The sequence below is a fragment of the Centruroides vittatus genome, unplaced genomic scaffold (assembly GCF_030686945.1).
Source record: "Centruroides vittatus isolate TY-2023 unplaced genomic scaffold, ASM3068694v2 contig_726, whole genome shotgun sequence".
Taxonomy (NCBI): domain Eukaryota; kingdom Metazoa; phylum Arthropoda; class Arachnida; order Scorpiones; family Buthidae; genus Centruroides; species Centruroides vittatus.
Window position 1 is genome coordinate 194594 of NW_027122463.1, and position 21713 is coordinate 216306.

At 34.6% G+C, this 21713-nt stretch overlaps 2 protein-coding genes, 1 long non-coding RNA gene and 1 pseudogene across 3 annotated transcripts; 1 reads left to right on the top strand and 3 right to left on the bottom strand.

Moving 5' to 3' along the window:
* Positions 1–2192: 2192 nt before the first annotated feature.
* LOC136980794 (uncharacterized) lies at positions 2193–11307 on the top strand. Its single transcript, XR_010881603.1, has 4 exons — positions 2193–2269; positions 10650–10687; positions 10869–10968; positions 11158–11307. It is a non-coding gene; the product is annotated as an uncharacterized lncRNA (long non-coding RNA).
* On the bottom strand, positions 3479–5120 carry LOC136980813 (rab GDP dissociation inhibitor beta pseudogene; annotated as a pseudogene).
* Positions 11308–15098: 3791 nt separating the features above from the next.
* On the bottom strand, positions 15099–15832 carry LOC136980842 (uncharacterized). The gene is made up of 2 exons (XM_067277045.1): positions 15243–15832; positions 15099–15129 (listed from the first exon to the last, which is right to left on the bottom strand). Exons 1-2 carry the CDS (start codon positions 15830–15832, stop codon positions 15099–15101), a joined length of 621 nt encoding a protein of 206 aa, XP_067133146.1.
* A 28-nt stretch (positions 15833–15860) lies between these two features.
* LOC136980843 (uncharacterized) lies at positions 15861–18230 on the bottom strand. Its single transcript, XM_067277046.1, has one exon. It carries the CDS (start codon positions 18228–18230, stop codon positions 15861–15863), a length of 2370 nt encoding a protein of 789 aa, XP_067133147.1.
* Positions 18231–21713: the final 3483 nt, after the last annotated feature.

Below are 21713 nucleotides of genomic sequence, written 5' to 3' on the forward strand. Positions count from 1 at the left end.
GTACCATTGTACGTCTCATTCATTAAATTTGGTTGTAAATGATGCTGCCAAAGTAACAGTTAATTTTTTAACACTGTACTAGAATTGTACACGTTTTTTCTGCATCCCCTTACGGATGGGACATACTAAATAGTGATATCACCGGTTTAACCCTCTTGCAGTCGTGTAGCGGGGAAGCTGTTTTACAGACCTGCACTAAAAGACTCGGGGCAGGTTGAAGGTCATTTGAGTGAATGTACTTGTATTATTTAAAAAATTCGTATAAAATCAAATTTTTATATTAGAAGTATGAAAAAAATATTGCTAGTACGCAAATATCAGTAGTTTTGTTTGGTATACTTTACATCCGCTTGTATTTTTTACTTTTTTCAAAAAAAATTCGTTTGTTTTGTTTACATTAACGACTTGTAAAATCGTGTCTAATCAAATCGCAAGAAAATCATTTAAACTCATATTTTCTGTTTCGCTATATGCTATTTAAATGAAGAATTTTGTTTTCTACATTTTCATATATATTATGTTTGTATAGTTATATATCTTCGCGAATTATAAGACATTATATGAAACAATCCCCTGACCTGTAAACACAGATTGTCAGAACAACCGTTACGTTAATGATCTGTAAATTAATTGCAATTTTATCTAATCTAATTAAATTTTAAGTTTGGTTAATGTAGTATTTGATAGTATACTATTAATTCTATGTTATATTTAAGTATTAGTTTATTACATTTATCGTAAATTATGTTAATTTTAATTTTAGTAAATTTTAGTATACTATTAATTCTATGTTATATTTAAGTATTAGTTTATTACATTTATCGTAAATTATGTTAATTTTAATTTTAGTAAATTTTAGTATACTATTAATTCTATGTTATATTTAAGTATTAGTTTATTACATTTATCGTAAATTATGTTAATTTTAATTTTAGTAAATTTTAGTATACTATTAATTCTATGTTATATTTAAGTATTAGTTTATTACATTTATCGTAAATTATGTTAATTTTAATTTTAGTAAATTTTAGTATACTATTAATTCTATGTTATATTTAAGTATTAGTTTATTACATTTATCGTAAATTATGTTAATTTTAATTTTAGTAAATTTTAGTATACTATTAATTCTATGTTATATTTAAGTATTAGTTTATTACATTTATCGTAAATTATGTTAATTTTAATTTTAGTAAATTTTAGTATACTATTAATTCTATGTTATATTTAAGTATTAGTTTATTACATTTATCGTAAATTATGTTAATTTTAATTTTAGTAAATTTTAGTATACTATTAATTCTATGTTATATTTAAGTATTAGTTTATTACATTTATCGTAAATTATGTTAATTTTAATTTTAGTAAATTTTAGTATACTATTAATTCTATGTTATATTTAAGTATTAGTTTATTACATTTATCGTAAATTATGTTAATTTTAATTTTAGTAAATTTTAGTATACTATTAATTCTATGTTATATTTAAGTATTAGTTTATTACATTTATCGTAAATTATGTTAATTTTAATTTTAGTAAATTTTAGTATACTATTAATTCTATGTTATATTTAAGTATTAGTTTATTACATTTATCGTAAATTATGTTAATTTTAATTTTAGTAAATTTTAGTATACTATTAATTCTATGTTATATTTAAGTATTAGTTTATTACATTTATCGTAAATTATGTTAATTTTAATTTTAGTAAATTTTTAACATTACATAATTTACGATAAATATAATAAACTAATACTTAAATATAACATAGAATTAATAGTATACTAAAATTTACTAAAATTAAAATTAACATAATTTACGATAAATGTAATAAACTAATACTTAAATATAACATAGAATTAATAGTATACTAAAATTTACTAAAATTAAAATTAACATAATTTACGATAAATGTAATAAACTAATACTTAAATATAACATAGAATTAATAGTATACTAAAATTTACTAAAATTAAAATTAACATAATTTACGATAAATGTAATAAACTAATACTTAAATATAACATAGAATTAATAGTAAAGTATTAGTTTATTATATTTATCGTAAATTATGTTAATTTTAATTTTAGTAAATTTTTCCAACGGTTCTTTTTTATCCAACTATCGAGTCGACAGTACTGCCATTTTAAGTACGTTTTTAACATGTACGTATTCATTTGGATTTTCCTTTGTCCTTTTAAACCGGTTATTTAAACGGTGACGTCAGACTAGGGTGACGTAGCGGAAGTGTGGCGTCACGTGACTAGGGTAGTCTTATTTCGTTTATAAAGCTTTTATATTCTTTTATAAATGTTTCAAATGATTTATTTTTTTAACAAGCGAATAATTTATGATATGTTTGTATTAAAGTATATCAAAAACCTTTTTATTTATATTATTTTCGATGCATATGTTGTTTTTAATATAGATACTTTAAACATGGAATTGGCTCTATAATATTAATTATGTTTTATTGTTATTTTATATGATGTTAGCAAATTTCTTAATAAAAATATATTTTATTTACGATTTTTCGATACAAGTTTAAATAATTCAAAATATATGCGATAGATGGCGGCACATATATAAAATAGAAATGACTATGGATATTTATAAATTATTTATTTTAAACGAAAGATGGCGCTGTGTATTTTTTTGAAGAAAGTTCAAACTGATAAGATTATTTTCGTGGAACATATAGATATTTTATTAATTAAAATATTTTTTAACAGAATCAAATTTAGAGATAAATTAAGCGAAAGATTAGATTCATATTATTTAAAAATTTCCATTGGATACTTCTTTATTTATACAATATTAAATTCCATTATTTGTAACTTAATAAAAAAACTAAAATTTATTTGATTAATGTAATGTTATACACAGATTGTCTACTTAGATACTTTAATTTTTATCTATATAGATCTCATCCAGTTATATCTGTGTATGCAAGAATGGAATTATGCATCCAAAATATTTTAATAAATTCTATTCAGAGTAAATGTAAAACTAATCATAAAGAAGTATCTTGTTTTCATCTTAAATATTGTCCTAAGTATGAAGGAAATCAAGCTCCTGAATTAGTTCTTAAGTAAAATTGGATCTCTTTTTAAAAAATTTATCTTTATTTTATAATATAAAAATCAATCAATCTTTATTAACAAAAAAGGATTATCCCTGTTATGGGGGTTGTATAATTTTAATTTATTCAAATTCTTTGATAATAGAACATTCAATAATAATGTAACTGTCAAGAATTTTTATACAATAGATTTCAAATTAGTTTATTATTAACATAATTAATAATTAATAACAATAATTGATAATCATCACATTATATCCAAACAACTTAACAGTATTATCATAAGTTGACTCTGCTGAGTTAACTTTCTAACATTTCTGTCGCCTTGATAAAATAGTTATATAAATTGTAGAGATCTTTTTTATTCAAATTATTTAAAATATTTCTATAGTCTAGGACAATATTCCCTATTGGACAATTTGCTCCCTTCTCATTCGAGATATGTATACATACACCAATTTTTCAAAAGACAATTAAAAATAAAAAATAAAACATATAAAGCTGATTTCTGGAAACTCTCCTGAAACTTCATCATCACAGCAGTTTAAAGAGAACTGTATAGAAAGGATATCTCTAATGACAAAATGGGACGTGAAAGAGCTATTTGAAATTTCTAATCTTGTTCGTCTCCCAAGTTATGCTTGACTTTAGAGAAATCAAAATCTTCTCCAGTACCTCCATGGAAGATATCCAATACATCAAGACAGGTAGTCTCAAAATGAGTAGTGGCATCGTAAGATTCAGAGATAAATATCTGACTTTCTCTGCCATCATCTTTTGGTCTATAAACATCACTCACCCATATAAATTTTTGTCTGATTGGTCCCAATACATCAAGTCCACGCTTAATCTCATTCTCCGGATTATTGGTTTCCACTGTAGTACTAACCATAGCTACAAACCAACCTTTAGCTGCAACTTGATGAGTGTAAGATACTAATGAAACATAGATATCTGATTTTTGGCCTACTTGTTTCTGTGGAATGATGATTTGACAAGATAATGCATCCTTAGTATTTGGAATAGGATGGTTCATCAAACAAATACAACAAACAACTTGTCCTACTTTTTCTGAACAATCAGGAACATAGGATGGGTCACAATATACTTGTTTGCATTTTGCAATCTCTTTTCCAGAACGTACACCAACTACTTTACCATCCTCCAGGACAATTTCATCAATAGGTTTATCCAACATGTACATACCACCATAAATAGCACTCAATTGTGCAAATCCTTGTGGCAGTTCTCCCAAACCATAAAGTGGATACAAATATGGGCTTTTTCCATATCGTGCCAGAGAGTCACTGTACAGCTTAATTTTTAAAATTGTCTCAACACAAGGTCTATTTAAATACTCATCATCTCGATACAAAGCTAAGGCATGACCAGTAAAGTCAGCTGTATCCTTATCCAATCCAAACTTCTCATACATTTGAGCAGTATTAGTTTTATTGGGGTCAATATCCTTCCATGTTTTTGGATCTTCCATGCTAAATTCTTGTATAAAAATCAAGAAGTTCCTGAAACGACTTTTTTCAAACATACCCATGAGATTTGATACTAAAGCTTCTTTTTCATCTGCAGGAAGTTCAAAAATTTTTCCACCTTTATAAACATAACTTCCTTCAACAGATTTAAATTCCAGGTAACATGTTACACCAGTGTGAATGAGCAATTTAACTAACTGACCATTAGCCATGAGAAACTATGGAATAAGGTCAATATTCCAATCTCTTGAGCATCCATATTCATCCAACTGTGCTGATGGCAAATTGAATTTTGCAAATAATTCTTCAAGTGGAGTAATAGAAGCACTTTCACCTCTATAATACTTGTTTCTATCAATGTGTAAAACTTTTTTCTCACTTACTGATAGTAGTCCACTAAGGATGCATTTTTTAAGACCAGTACCTAAAACAATAGCATCGTATTCTTCATCCATGATTTTATTAATGAAAAGATTTTAAAGCTCGGATCCGAAATACAACTAATTTTTTTCCGACTTTTATCAGTGAACCAACCACACCGCCAGCAGACGAATGGCTGCTCAAGCCCGTACAAAATGCGACCTTAATCTAAAATTATTTAAATTATTATAATTATTAATTCTAATAAGAGATGGTGCCTAACACTTACCTCAAGTGCCAAATTTTATTTCTAATCTTTAATCGTATATATCCAAAAATTATTAGAATTAGGACTATAGAATCAAATGGTGAATCAAAACTTCATATGGAATTAGAAGGTCATAATGGAAACATCAATGCATTATGCTGGAATACTAAGGGAAATAAATTATTTTTAGCATAGTGTTGGAATTATTAGATTTTGGAATGCTTATTTGTCCCATGATAATATAAAGTAGATTTTTATATAAAGTAATAAAATTTAAATGAATTATTTTTCTGTAATAATTATTTCTAAATAGTATTTTTTTTTAATTTTTTAAAAAAGTTAACTTTTTGTTTTTTTATAACAAAGTACTAATTAGAACATAGAATGAAATTTCCATTAAGTGATTAGTAAAATCTACAGCATTGTAAGGAATTACTGGTCTGTAACCTCCAGTGTCATCTGTTTTCCGGCTATAATATAAAACATCATTTACTAGCCGGTAATGGGATAACTTACCTACTATTTCTGCTGACATGGCTGGGTCATTTGGTAAGTTCCCAGTCGCTAAGTAATCGTACAGTCCGCTCCACTGTGAATCAGTTCGTTGAGCGTCTATAAGGTCTTTCTCTCGTTCAAATGTTGTTACCGCTAACAATTTTGCGGTTATGTCTAAGTCGTTACTTAGTTGTGGATCTTCCAATGGACGTCTAGATAAAGCGTCTGGCAATTGATTGTCCTTTCCACTTCTATGTTGGATTTGGAAACTAAATTCCTGCAATCTTAATGCCCATCTCATTAACCTACCTGAGAGGGATGTAGAACTATTAAGCCATCGTAATGCAGAATGGTCTGTTACGACGGTGAATTTGGTTCCGTCTAGGTAGATTTTGAACTTCTCTGTAGCCCATACAATGGCTAGACATTCAAGCTCCGTGGCCGTATAGTTCCTTTCGGCTGCGTTTAAAGTACGGCTAGCGTATGCAATGACTTTCTCCTGGCAAAGCACTGCTCCCAGTCCTACCGTGCTAGCATCTGTATATAACGTATAGGGCACACCTGGCCTAGGAAGCTGCAAAATAGGTGCAGTTATTAACTTACTTTTTAGCTTTTCAAAAGCTTGCCGGCATTCTTCTGTCCACTCCCATCGTTTCCTTTTCCGCCGTAATTGATACAATGGTTCGGCAATAGTTGCGTAGTTAGGTATGAATCTACAGTACCAGCTGCACATTCCCAAAAAGGTGCTAAGATCCTTCGTATTTCTGGGCGTCGGAAACTCTCGAACGGCCCTTACTTTTTCATCTTCCGTCGCAATGCCTTTATTGCTGACTTTAAATCCCAGGTACTGAACGTCTGGGCGGCAAAAGTTACTCTTAGCCAACTTAATGGTTAGTCCTGCAGCTGCCAATCGTTTGAGCACATTGGTCAAATGTTCGATGTGTTCTGTAAAAGTAGATGAGTATATAATAATGTCGTCTAAGTAAACTTGGCAATACTTCCCTTTTTCTTCCTTTAGGACTTTGTCCATTAGTCTTTGGAATGTTGCCGGGGCGTTTTTGAGCCCAAACGGCATGACCAGGAATTCATACAAGCCACTATTCGTAATAAAGCTTGTCTTCGGTCTGTCTTGTTCCTTTAATGGCACTTGCCAGTAACCAGATGATAAGTCCAAGGTAGTTATAAAGTTCGCTTCCTTAAGCGAAGTCAGTAATTCTGAAATAATCGGTAAAGGATATTTATCAGTCACTGTTACCTGATTTAGCTTTCTATAGTCGATACATAATCTCCAATCGCCCGTTTTTTTCTTGACCATGACGACCGGGGATGCCCACGGAGAATTTGATGGTTGGATGATACCATCTCTTAACATTTCCGCTATCTGGCGGTTCATTTCCTTTAACTTTACGTCAGAGTATTTATACGGACGTCCACATACTGGTGTCGCTTTGTCAGTGACGATTTCATGTTCTATCATATTAGTTAGTCCCGGCTTATCTGTAAACAGTTGCGAGTATTGCAATAATACATTTTTCAAAGTTACTAACCTTTCACCACTTAAAGTGGTTTGGAGTTCGTCCCACTTAGGTGAAATTCTCTCTTTGGGATGACTTACATCCAAAGAAATTGTCAAATTTTTAAAATCCATTGTTATTCTATGATTCTTGGCGAAATCACGCCCTAGTAAGCATGGCATTATAAGTCCTTTTACTACTACGCACGCCTGTCGAAGGGTAACACTTCCAATCTGGATTTTTGCCAGGAATTTTCCAACGGAGGTTCCCTTTCCTCCTTCAATGGCTAACTTAAAATTCGGCCCTACTTGTAACCGAATATTTCGATTCTGTAAAGAAATTCTCCTCCACACTAACTCATTGATTAAAGTAAAGTCAGAACCCGTATCAATCCGGGCTGAGGTTAATACTCCATTAATAAAAATATTTACCTCAGGCAACTTGGAGGCTTCACTCACGATTAGTCCTACGGTGGAGGTATTTGGATCCATATTGGAGACAGGATCCTCCTCTCGCTGTCTCCGGTTTAGTTTAAAGGTTTTCTTTTTCCATTACCCTTCCTTTTCCAGGTTACTTTTCTTTCGGGACTATTGGGCGTCTTGACATTTGTTTGGTCATTTTGTCCTTTCCCTTTTGGACAATTCCTCGAAAAATGTCCCACCTCACCACATGAATAACAGGTCATGGGTGACTTTGCCGGTGCAAAATTTTTCGGCTCTAGCTGCTTACTTACTTTTCGACAGTCCTTAATCTGCTTTGCACTGTCAGGAGAACCTTGGTCGTTTCGCCTAAATTCGTACTCTTTCGCAGTACGTACTAACTCGTTTAATGAATAAGAACTGCGATTTTCCAGATACTCACGTAACGGAAGAGGCATCTGGGCAACTACACATTGTATAATTTCCTCATCCCGAGCTAAAAATCTCCACGTGCGGTATAGCTGTACTGTGGTCCATATAAACTGCTCGACTCCATTGGTTCCTGTGTATTGTCGACTAAATAGTTCTTTAGCGACAGCTACTTCGTCAGCTAAAGGAGCGTAAAGATCCAGAAAAGATCGCTTAAACAACGGCCAACTGTTGCCGATTCGGTGGCGTCCTTCATTCTTCCACCACATTGCTGGGCTACCGCGAAGACAACTAGCGGCAGTATCAACCCATCTAGCGTTCGGTATTTGGTTCACCAGGAAATGCTGTTCGAGGTCCTGCAAGAAATCATTAGCAGTTAATGCTGACCTACCGTTAAATTGGATGGCTGGCAGCGGCGGTGCAGTCTGAAGCCAGACCATCGATGCATTAGATGTAGGCACTTCCTGTCTCAGAGTAGAAGTTTCGGGCCGTACAGCACTTGTAACGTTCGGTGTTGTTGGCTCTACAATTCCAGACGTGACACATGAAGTCAGATGAGTCACGGTGTTTGACAAGGATGACACTTGTTGCAACAGTACTGACAATTGTTGTTGCAACTGGTTATATTCGGCTCGGGTGACTGGTGCACTATCTTCCATTTTTTTTTTTTTCAGAGATTACGAGGTGTTATTCCTCTAAGCTAAAGTCAAGATCAACAAAGAAAGCAACAAAGTTTAATATTAACCTTTAAAGTCCCTGTTCGGGCGCCAGTTGTAAAGTACTATTTTAGTTTACAACGATTATCGACTCTACCGTGTCGGGAACAACCGTTAACCTACCGGGTACTTTACTCGGATTCGCGTTAGCGTGCCAGGCCTGGACTTTAAGCGTGCACCGAATTAAATAAAGACAATATTTGTCAATAGAAAAAAACCAAAGATTTAATTAATCGTTTAGCAATAACTATGTACAATATTAAGTAAAAATCAAACAATAATTTATTGAAAGAAATTCAACAAAGTCAACCCGACAATTCTCAATTCAAATCTAAGTCTAACTTAACTCTATCCCCTTTGGAATCCGACAAAACCAAAAGTTTAACTTATAACAATAATTCTTATAAACTAGAGATCCTAATCGTCACCTCAATATACTCGGAACCTATTTCCTCAAACTCTCAAGACTTTCTCAGACTGTCGATCCAAACTTCGAATCACTTCAAAATCACCTTGGAACTATTCGAGATCCTATCGGACACCTCTCTATTACTGCTGCGAAGCTCACCAAGCTCGTTGCTATCAGAATTCACCTCACCGTCTTCACTTGAGACTCGGGATTTATAGTGTGAGGTGACGTCACAATTCTAAATGCGGTCACTCCCCTCATTTACATACTTAAATGCTAACAATAACGTTTTTCATCGTCTGGCAGCCTTTTTTCCGACAGTTTACTCACTAACCTTTTACATTATTTGTTTTTACAATTCTTTCCGGGACGTTTTTATTACTTAAGGTTTAGCGAGTTTATTTCGTGCTTGTGGGTTCTCCCCCCCCTCTTCTTGGTGCGGACCTATTCTTTGCCGCTCGGGGAGCGCAAATGTGCGTGAGTCCTATGGCGCTTTTCTTTCGTCGGTGAGTTGGGTTTTATTTCTTCTCTTTTTAAATACTTAAGGTGAATGGTGAGGAAACCTTCGTCCTAACAAAACATAAGCCCCAAACAAAAATAGAATAATAAGCAAAATAAAAGTAAAATAAAAATAACGCTCGGACTTGGTTCCTTACAGCATTATAACATTCCATCCAGAGTTTGGTACAATATTAATGGCATATTATCACATGAGGAGATTAAAAATCTTATAGGAACTAGGATATCTTAATGGCGGTACTAGAATCATATCATTTTAAAAAGTGTAAAAAGAATATGACAGTTAAATTTAAACAAAGTTGATATGATATTGTCATCGATTTAGGGATCTTTACCAATATATAAGTTTTGTTCTCGCAAGAAAGTATTAGGGTCCTGAAATGGATAATACTTCCATGTGTTGCACATGATTACCAATGTAAATATCAAGTACAAATTTCTTCTCGTACAGCAGAATTGTAACTATAATCTAATCAATTTGTTAAAATTTTTGTAATTAAGTTATATAAGATGTTATTTAAAAGATTCAGCTTTTATTAATGTATATATGTGTCAATGTTAAACTAAATAGTTAAGATGTATTATACGGAACTAATATGTTGTTGTATGATTGTGATTGGTAATAATTGAAACACCCCATGTAACAGGTTTAATCCTATTACAATAAACATTACTTACTTACTTACTATATTCTATTTGTAAACTTAAAGACAATTATAATACTATCCCCCTGTAACAAGGTTCTCCTTATTACAAATAAAGTTTGATTGGTTGATAATTTTTAAATAATATTAAAACAGAAAGTATAAAAATTAATAAGAACAGAATTGGTTAGTTTTAGTTGCAGTTATACTTTCAATATTTTTTGAATGATCTTATGAAAAAAAAAGGTTTAAATAATTTTATTATTAGGACAATTACATTTCATTATTTCTATATATTTTCAGGTATCAAACTCATCAAACCAAAAATCACATTTAAATATGTAAGTACTATGCAACAAATTTTTCATTAATTTTGATTTAATTGCATACAGTATTTTATTAAATATTACACTTGAGATACGTGATTAATATTTATATATATTATTATCAGAAAAGTTTTGTATATAGAGCCATAATTTATTTTAAAAGTGTAACATTTTAACATCTTTAACACTTTACTAGTTAGGCACAATGAACAAAGAGCAGGGGATCAAGTTTCCTTTATATACATATGAACTGTTGGAAGAGGAGATTCATAGACTATTGAAACCTTTAAATTCAGGTAAACTTTTAAAAAAAAAACACTTCTTTTGACATTGATGAATATCCATGAATTACACACAAATACATCACAGAATTAGCAAATTTACATCAATTTTGTAAAGTTGATGTAAATTTCTTATATTTCCCATTCCCTCTTCCCCATTTTTTCAGTGATGAGCTTAGCCAATAATTTTCATTCTACCTTCAGAACAGTCAGCCTGATACATTGTGGAATGGAGATGTATTTAATGAAGATCCATTTAGGAATTAAATTGTGCTGATGGGAACTTAATAGATATTGCAGCTGGGTATGCTTGATGAGTCACTTCATCTTTAAAAGTGAGAACCATTTTGCAGTTTTTGTAGTAAATAAAAATATGCTTTTTAACAACACCAAACTTAGATTAAAAATAAACCAAATGGCACATTTGGAACCTGTTAATATACTTTTATCAAAAATTGTAAATTGAATGGTATATGCTCAACCTGAAGACATTTTGAAATATCAAATTGTAATTTAAAAATCTTTGCAAGTAAACAACTTCAACATTGAAATACAGTTTGGTTTATTCTATGTTCAGCATTGTTAAAGAGCATATTTTAGTTAGTTCAAATGATAAGCAAATAGAAAGTAGAGTGAAATAAAATTGTAGTCATTGTTAGAGAGGCTTCCAATGTAGCGATCATATTGACATACCAACAAACAAATACATGGTGTCAATAAAACAAAGAAAATAGAGACTGGAACCTATCAATTTTAAAAAATTGTCTGGCATTTTTACATTTTTTAAAAAATCTAAAAACATTACTTTCTTACAGCATGTCTAATTTTTTAATAAAAATAAAAATATTTATAATGTAATATAAATAGTTGTTATTAATTTTTAACGTTGTTAAAAACATGAAATTAAATTTTGCAGTTTCCAAGAATACTTCTTTATTAAACCATTTTCAAACTTTTATTTCATTTTAAATCTTTTATTCAATCAGTTTATAAATTAATCAACAAATAATACAATTAAATGCAAAAATTAAACTAATTTTCTCTAACGTACTACTACGTACTCTACGTACTGTCGGAACGTACTACGTTAGAAGAGAAATTGACGAAATTATCGATTAATTTGAAACCGTCCAGAAAAACTTTGAGAGAAGGAAGGACAAATATAAGGAAGCTGTTTCAACTTCTCACGATTAAAAGCCAATTCAAGATTAACAGAGGTAGAATATGTGGCAGCGTCAAGAAAAATACAGCAGTTAAATTAAATTTTGATTTCGACTGTGTGATTTTTATTGACGATGTTCTACCGCCTTATGACGTTGTCATTTGTGATTTCGAAGATGTTATATCGATGGAAGAGGATTTTAATGGCAAAATCGTCAGAAATCGGAATTCTCTTCAAGTGATGATAAACAATATCAAGTACGACATAGTACCAGCCACAAACTTTAGTGTAGACCAGAATTTGCAAAGAGAGCTAATAATACGAAAAATAAGAAATCTAAAGAATCCTTCTACACACGAATTCAGTAGCAGTTTGGGCAAAACTCAAGCGGAGTTCATAAGGAAGCAATCGAAATTTGCACATAACTTTATCAGGGTAGCAAAATTTTGGAATAAAACTTTATTCATCAATAGTTATTTTACTGGAAGATCGTCGATGATCGAAGCAATTGCACTTTACGTGGCCAAGGAGGAAGAAAGAAAATATTCTACTGTGTTCATATTGAGAGCATTCCGTGAGTTTTTGCAACTAATGACAAATTTGGAAAATTTAAATATTGTGTTCGACGAGCATTACAGTTTCAACGAAGTGGATTATCGTATAAGAGTGCAAAGACCGTTAGTGCTGGATCCTAGCAATCCTTATAATAATCTTGCGTATCCTTTTATACGTAATGAAACGGTGAAAGATGATTTTGAACAATTTGCAGCCATTACTATCAGTCGTTTGGAAGAATCCTTTCATGATTTGAATTTAAATGCTATTTTTGACCCTCAACCACTAGAAGCTCCAATTGAAGATGTTAGAAGATCGGTTCCCCCTATTGATAATTGGCTTTTTTCTGTCGAAGAAGAAGAAAATTCTAACAAAAATCCAAATGTGATCATCAGAGACAAGACAAAAGCTGTAAGACTAGGAGTGGAAATAATCAAGCATTATTTAGTAAGGAATATAAACATTTTTTATTCTAATATTCAAACAGAAGAAGAAATAGAAAACAAAGTAGTAAAGATTGTTTGTGAAAATATACTTCATTATCCTGCCGAAACAATATACCGTATTAGCCCGAATATAACGCGATATTTTTCGACCATTTATTTTCCGTTAAAAAATCGACTCGCGCTAAATTCGGGGTTTAAGTAATGGAATGTAATATAAACAAGGACATTTTCCTACAGAGGTTAAAACGCGACTGAACGTTTGACCAATTCCTAGCTCGACCGACCACTTCAAAACAAGCATGTGATCTAGTTAGTAGGCCTGCGCTTTTGTTTGCATAGCGCTACTATAGTAAGGCTATGTCTCCACTCGTTAACGTCTCACGCAACTGTTTTGTTTCATTTATTTTTTGCTCTAGTGACTAGCGACGGTTACTTTACTATTTTCTTTACTGGCCATAAAAAATGAGTGTGAGTAATAAAGGTAGTATTGACAAAAAAGGCGCATCAAAGAGTCAAATAAATAAAGGTACCAGGAGAACCTACGATATGAATTTTAAAATTATGGTTGCAAACGAGGCAGAAAGAACGAACAACTTGAGAGCTTCGAGGAAATACAGAGTTCCAGAAGTAAACATCCGCCTACGGAGAAAAGATTTAAGGAAATATAGGAATGCAAATTCTTCAAGAAAATCTTTTAGTGGACCTAAAAAAGGAAGGTTTAATGAAGTTGAGCAGCAAGTGTTAAAATTCGTAATATAAAAGCGAAATGAAGGGTGCCCAATATCCCGTGAAGTCATAAGATTTAAAGCGTTAGAAGAGGCTGCTAATTTAAACATTCCTAGAAAGGACTTTAAGGCAAGTATGGGTTGGTGTAGAAGAATGATGAAAAGGAATGGTTTATCACTACGACGGCGGACAACTCTCGCGCAAAAACTTCCTGACGACTTTAATGAAAAATTGCTGGCTTATCAGCACCATGTTATATTATTACGCAAAAAGCACAACGACAGTCTCGGAAATATGGAAAATGCAGACCAAACACCAGTCTATTTTGACATGCCTTCCGACCTCACGGTAAGTAAGAAAGGTGAAGAAACGGTCTTATTGAAGTCAGCTGGTTATGAAAACTTCAGAATTACTGTTATGCTTGCTGTTACTGCTGACGGACAAAAGCTTCGACCTTACGTTATATTGAAACGTAAAACAATGCCCAAAGAAAAGCTGTGTCCAGGAATTGTTTTTCGGGTCCAAGAAAAAGGTTAGATGACAGAGGAGTTGGTATTAGACTGGTTGAATGTGATATGGGGGAAACGGCCAGGTTCTCTGAGAAACTCCCGCTCCATGCTAGTCCTTGATGCATTTCGAGGCCACCTTACGACAAGTGTTAAGGAAAAAATTGAGGCATTGGATTCCGATCTTGTAATAATACCGGGTGGTATGACTTCTCAGTTTCAAGTCTTGGATGTGGTGGTTAATAAACCATTTAAAGAGAATTTTCGAAAAGAATACAACAATTGGCTATTATCGGGCAATCATCCATTGTGTCGACACCTTCAGGAAAAATAAAAAAAACCCCAGTCTCTCTTTTAGGAGAATGAATTGCCACTGCCTGGCAGAAGATCGAACCTGAATCGATAGTTAAAGGTTTCAAGAAATGCTGCATTTCCGATGATTTAAATGGGACGGAAGATGACATTTTGTGGGAGACTGAAAGCAAGAATGAAAATACTGATGATACCGATGCGACATCAATGAGTTCTCATTCTGAAAACAGTTCTGATTCTGAATAAACATTTCCGTTTTTTGTTGTTACTTACGTAATATTAATTTTGTTTTACATTACTTAATTTTATTGACATGAATTTAATTATTAGCTATAATTACCTAAATAAATGCTTATCTGATTGAATTTTACTTTCTTTGAATTCTTTTGTTGTACTAGAGTCCAACGTTTCAGTCTAGGGAGAGCTATATCACTCAAATCAGATTCTGGAATAGCAATCAAGGGTGCACCTATTAAAAAATGACCAGGGGTTAATACCTGCAAGTCATTGGGATCGCTTGACATTGGACAAAGGGGACGAGAGTTTAAGCATGCTTCCACCTGGGTTAACAACGTTACAAACTCTTCGTACGTTAACAATGTAGATCCTATAACTCTCTTCAAATGGAACTTCATTGATTTTACGGCAGATTCCCAAATTCCTCCAAAATGTGGGGCGGCTGGTGGATTAAAAATCCAGGTTATACCTTCACTAGCGATGAAATGAGCCAATTCACTACTCTTGTCGATAAGTGACACATTTTTATAAACTTCTTTCAGTTCTTTATCCGCCCTTTTGAAGTTGGAAGCACAGTCACTCACCATTTTAACTGGTTTTCCTCGACGCGCAATAAATCTCTTCAGCGCAGCTAAAAATGTTGGTGTAGATAGGTCACTAACCAATTCAAGGTGTACAGCCTTTGTGGAAAAACATACAAATATAGCAACATAGCACTTTGAAGATCGAACACCTCTTCCACCTCGTAACTTAAACAAATAAGGACCAGCATAATCTAATCCAGTAATAGTGAAGGGCCGACTGGGTTGCACTCTAGGGGCTGGTAAATCACCCATTAACTGAGAGGCAGTTCTTCCCCTGGTTCTTACACAGGTAACACACTTATGTATAACATTACGAACTACACTTCTTCCGGACAATATCCAAAACTGCATTCTAAGAATACTCAAAAGCAACTCTTGGCTAGCATGTAGGTAAACTATGTGATAGTACGTTATTAAGATTCGTGACATGACTCTTAGAGGGAAGCAAGACTGGATATCGTCGTGTTTCAGGAAGATTGGCATTCTTTATCCGACCTCCCACGCGGATAACGCCTACAGCATCCAAGAAGGGAGTCAACTGAATTATTCCACTGTGAACACTTAGTTCCTTGCCTAATCTTAAACAAGACATCTGCTCCCTAAAATATGATTGTTGTACAGACTTAATTATTGACATAATGGCTGTCTTTACTTCACTAGTAGTTAGAAAACCATGTAAACGGTTTTCTGGAGAGTTACGGCAATTATGCAGGAACCTCAAACATAATGATACGACGCGATATAATCTGGACCATGAAGAAAACCTTTTAAATATCCCATCTTCTTCAACTTCACAAGTAGCCGTCGTGTATGTCTTCTTCTCCTCAAGGTATATCTTCTCATCATCAACAGATTTTTCAGGTTCAGACCAAAGTTCAGGATTAATCTGTCTTAACCAATCTGGTCCCTGGAACCAAATCTCACAGTTAACTAACTCAGAAGGAAGAAATCCTCTTGTCGCACAGTCCGCAGGATTATGACTTCCACCAACGTGTCTCCACTTCACGGTAGGAATTGCGTTCTGAATTTTTTCGACTCTATTGGCAATAAACGGTACCCAACGATAAGACTCAGATGAAATCCATGCTAATACAACGGTGGAATCCGACCATGCAAATATGTCACGTATGGGAACATCAAGATACTTCAATACGGTTTGCAATAAATTAGCCAATAGGACAGCAGCACAAAGTTCCAACCTGGGAAGAGATTGTACCTTAAGAGGAGCAACCTTGGTTTTGGATGTCAGTAAAGTGACCTTTACGTCACAATTAGTTGACATTGTTCTTGTATAGACTACAGCACAGTAAGCCTTCTCTGAGGCATCGCAGAATGCATGGATATCAAGGACGTTTAACCTTGGAAGTGAAACAAACCTCGGAATCTTTAAGTTCCCAAGAAGGGTTAACTCATTTCGAAATAACTTCCACTTATGCTCCACTTCAGCAGTGATGGGCTCATCCCATGAAAGTTGACACTTCCACAACTCTTGAATCAGAATCTTTGCATATACAACACATGGAGCAAGCCAGCCCAAGGGATCAAAGATTTTTGCTAAATCCGAAAGGATTTCTCTTTTAGTATAACCTGCTTGCTCATCTGAATATGGAATAAAAAATCTGAAACAATCCTCCTGAGGAATCCAGTTGATTCCTAAGATCTTGATTCCATTATCCTCTTGAAGCTTTACAGACTCAGAAGAGTCTCTTAATTCCTTAGGTATCTTCTCTAGTACCGATGGGTCATTTGAAGTCCACTTGCGTAACACAAATCCTCCTTTAGTCATCAGGGCCGTTAATTGGTCGACCAGCAACTGACACTCCTCGGTGCTTTGTGCACCTGATAACAGATCATCTACATAAAAATCTCTTATAATAGCCTTAGAGGCAAGGGGAAAATTGTCTCCCTCGTCATCCGCAAGTTGATGAAGCGTCCTTGTAGCCAGAAAGGGTGCGGGTGTTGTGCCGTAGGTAACTGTAACAAGTCTATATTCATGAATTGGATCACTAGCATCATTTCTCCAAAATACTCTCTGAAAATCTCTATCCTTTTCGTTAATCAATATTTGTCTAAACATTTTCATTATATCAGCAGTAATGACGATGGGAAAGGTTCTAAACCTCATCAAAATTGGGAATAACTCTTGTTGAATCCTAGGACCAACCATTAAAATGTCATTCAATGACACGCCTGAAGAAGATTTCGTCGATGCATTAAAGACCACACGTAACTTCGTTGTTGTGCTAGATTCCTTCATAACTGGATGATGCGGAATATAATAGGAAATACCGCTTGATCCTGACTGATCAACTAATTCCATATGGCCTAGCTCTATGTATTCTCGCATGAACTCCTTATACAACTCATATGTTTCTGGTGTTCGACTGAGCTTATACTCTAAAGCCTTAAATCGTTGTAACACCAACTCCTTAGTATAGCCCAAACACGAGGGGTTCTGTTTAAAGGGAAGTCTCACAACATAACGTCCACTCTTATCCCGGTAATGAGTATCTCGAAAATGATCTTCACATTCTTGGTCCAACTTAGACATTCGCCTTGCCTCTGGGACAGAGTCCAATGCCCAAAATTTCTCAACTAACTCCTTAGTGGTCAATTGAATATTATTCACAGAGAATATAGGTTGATTGATGGTATGGAGAAAGGCAGTTCCCGCAATAATCCAGCCGAGTTTGGTGCAAACAGCAAACGGCAGTGTCTCCTTTCTCCGTATTATATCTCCCTTTAGCATTGTAAAGAAAACATTAACACCCAATAGAATGTCAACTGGTCTTGTTTCAAAAAAGAATGGGTCGGCCAGAACTAGGTCATTAAAATTGTTCAGAAGATGTGGAGGGAGAGGTACATTAGGAACATCCGACGTTATTTTTTTAATCACGAATGCTTTTGTACTAAATTTCAAGTCTGAACTAAAATGGGGGGTAAAGGTCAACTCTATTTCACCAGAAGTCACAGCATGAAAAGATCCCAAGCAAGAAATCCGAACATTAGCACTGTTTTTCGTCAAACACAGTCTATTGATACAGTCTTCTGTTACAAATGATGCCTCAGAACCGCTATCCAGTAAAGCTCGACAAGTTACGAAATTTCCAGATGAGTCGCTTACCTTGACTAGAGCAGTACAAAGTAAGACCTGTTTAGTTCCTTTAAGACCTACTCCGATAGTACTCGAAGGATCAAAAAGTCCAGCACAAGTAGTGGTAGTTGGACTCGATAAATCATATGGCGTCGATTGGGAGGGAGGAGCATCAGTCAAGGGTGGACTAAATGCCTTCCCAGAATTCAGAGTTGAAGACACTTCAGAGTCTCTACTGATATGTAACATGGTATGATGTAATTTACCACATATTCTGCATCTACTTAAGCTCATGCAGGTTTTAGCTTGGTGTCGAGCAGTAAGGCAATTAAAGCATAGTCTATTCCTTTTAACTACATCTATCCTCTTCTGAGTGCTCATCTGTGTGAACCTTGAACATTTAGATAAGGAGTGCTCATTCTTACAAAGAAAGCAAGTATTACTACCAGATACCAATGATGTCACTTTGGGATATGAACCACTTCTCTGTTCCTTAGGTGGCAACTTAATAACTTGAAGGGTTCTCGCATGATCCTTCAAGAAGGTAAGCAAGGTCTCTAGCGTGCCCAGCTCATCCTTCTTTAAGGTACGTTCCCACCAACTCCTAGTATTTTTATCGAATTTTTCCGTAATTAAATAAACTATTAGCACTTCAGAAAACCCGGTAATATCCTGGTCAAGCACACTCAACGATCGGACGCATTCATTTGTAATATCCACAGCTTGCAATATAGACTGAGATGAATCAGTGATACTCGGAATGGTTATTAATTTCTTGATCAAAGCATTTACCAGCTCACGTTTATTAGAAAACCGCTCGCGCAAGAGCTCCATTGCAGTTTCATAGTTAGAATCCAATATCGGAAGTGACTGTATAATTTTCAAAGCATAACCTCTACAAGATGATTTGGTTAATGTTACCTATGGTAGCCAAGATGGCGGCGGAGAAATTCTAGAGGCCGACGGGGAAATTCTGGACCACGGTGGGGAAATTTTTTCACTCTCCGTTCGAGATTGCGACCGGGATTACGTCATGATTTCGTCATCAACTGAAGATATCCGTAGAGGGCGCTTTGATTCTTCGAATTGCGTGTTATCGGAATTATGCAAATTTTTCCTCCGAGTATGAGTGGGCGTCTTGTCGTGCCGAGAGATTTCGTTGGTTTTTTCTTACTTTTGGAATTTTTGTATTACGAGGTAATTTGTAATGTTCTTAATTTTATTTGCGAATTTAGGCTGTTGGAAAAGTTGTTTATATTGAAAAGTAGGCTAAGCGTTTTCTGTGATTTTTGGAATAGATATTTCGCAACCGAGTCATGGCGGATTGTGATTTAGAATCGGACGGATTTTGGAAACAGTGTACTGGACGACGTTTTTATCAGTTAATCGAAGCGGAGTATTCCGAGTTGGGATTAGACGAAAGAATTGATGGCGGACTGAAATTCGCCGTGAAATTAGGCCTCCAACACGCCGAGGAAGTTTGCGAGGAATGCGGCCAAACATGCAAATTGATTTATCGCAGCGACCGGAATTCTTGCGCGATGCGTTGCCGAAAATGCAGGCGGAATAGTTCGGCTTTCGATGGAACGTTCAAAGGGAAATGCGGCAATGTTTCGTGGGCCAATCTGTTGGCATTCATATGGCACTATATTGGTTTAGAGTGCACGACGAGTAATTCGGCAATTTCCTCGGGCGTTTCTAAAAAGGCAGGAATAGACTGGGCTAACCACGTACGTTTCGTTATGTTAGTGTCCTTACACAATCTGACATCGTTTAAAATAGGAGGCGTCGGCAAAACAGTGGAAATAGACGAAACAGTGATATGTAAACGAAAATACGAGAAAGGAAGAAAGATGAAAAGCACTAAATGGGTCGTCGGAGGTTTGTGCCGGGAGGACAAGACTTGTTTTATATGCCAGGTTAATGACAGATCTGAAATAACTCTCAATTGGATCATTTCGAAATACGTTAACTCCGGCAGCTCAGTGTTCACAGACGAATGGAAGGGATATAACCACATCGACGATTTAGAAGGTATAGAAATTTCTCATAAAACAGTAAACCACTCTGAAAATTTTGTCAACCCGATTACAGGCGTTCATACTCAGAATATCGAAAGATTGTGGGGTCACTTAAAAAACAAGAAGAATTTGCCGAAACATTACACAGAAGATTTGTCGGATTCGTATATGTACGCATTCATGTATAAGAAGTATCACAATTGGACGTTAAAAAATCCCGGCGAAAAATTCCACACCTTTATCAAACACGTCAGAATGATATTTCCCGGTCGCGGAAAAGTACCTAGTTGGAAAGAACCGGAGACCATTCCGGCCGCTCCCGCACCTATTGCCAAGAAGAAAAAGGTGGAAAAAAACGAGAACATTGTTAAAAGAAAAGCGCAAAAGAGATCCTCTTCTCATGCCGGAGAATCAAGTTCAGTCGACGGGAAACGAAGAAAAAGAGGAAAGGCTCAGTAACAAAGTAAGTGCTCTTGTTTTTTCGTTCGTGTGTTTTTTAGTATTCTTAATATAGACCGTCGGGTAGAAATAACCTTCACGTCGCCGTTTAAATGTACGGTAGAAAGAAAAAATTTCGCGGTCGCCGCGTGCAATATACGGGCGGGGGAAAAATCCCTGCCGCCGTCTAGATTGTAGGGTAGAAAAATTTCCCCGTCGCCATCTTGGATACCATAGGTAACATTAACCGATGATTTTAAATATTGCAATTTCTGACAATTCGACAGATTAGAATTATTGTCCACACTAGCCTTAAACAGGTCATGGAACGATAACCAGTCCTCAACATTTCCACTAAAGGTCGGAAGAGACAATTTCGGAAGTCTTACATCCGGTACCTGTGATTTTAAACTATCGGCATCACTTGTGGAATTAACTCGTTGCTTAGAGTTCTTCCGTTCTACCGTTAACCAAAGTTCGTCAATAGTCTCTTCAATAGATTGCTGTTCCTCTATATACATTTCAATTTCCTTATCGTTACATTGCGAAAAGACCTCGTGAAATACGTCATGTAATTCAACCCTAAGTTTCTTAATTTTAGTTTGGAACAGTTCTATTTGGGTATTGTCTGCGACCAGCACTTATCCTTTCCCTAAGCTTGGTAGTGTTGGACTTAAGG

Coding starts and splice junctions, on each gene's coding strand:
- LOC136980842 (XM_067277045.1), bottom strand. CDS start 15,832: ATGCAGTTTTGGATATTGTCCGGAAGAAGTGTAGTTCGTAATGTTATA. Junction 15,130..15,242: donor ACATTGTTAACGTACGAAGA/GTTTGTAACGTT, acceptor ATTTTTTAATAG/GTGCACCCTTGATTGCTATT.
- LOC136980843 (XM_067277046.1), bottom strand. CDS start 18,230: ATGCTAAAGGGAGATATAATACGGAGAAAGGAGACACTGCCGTTTGCT.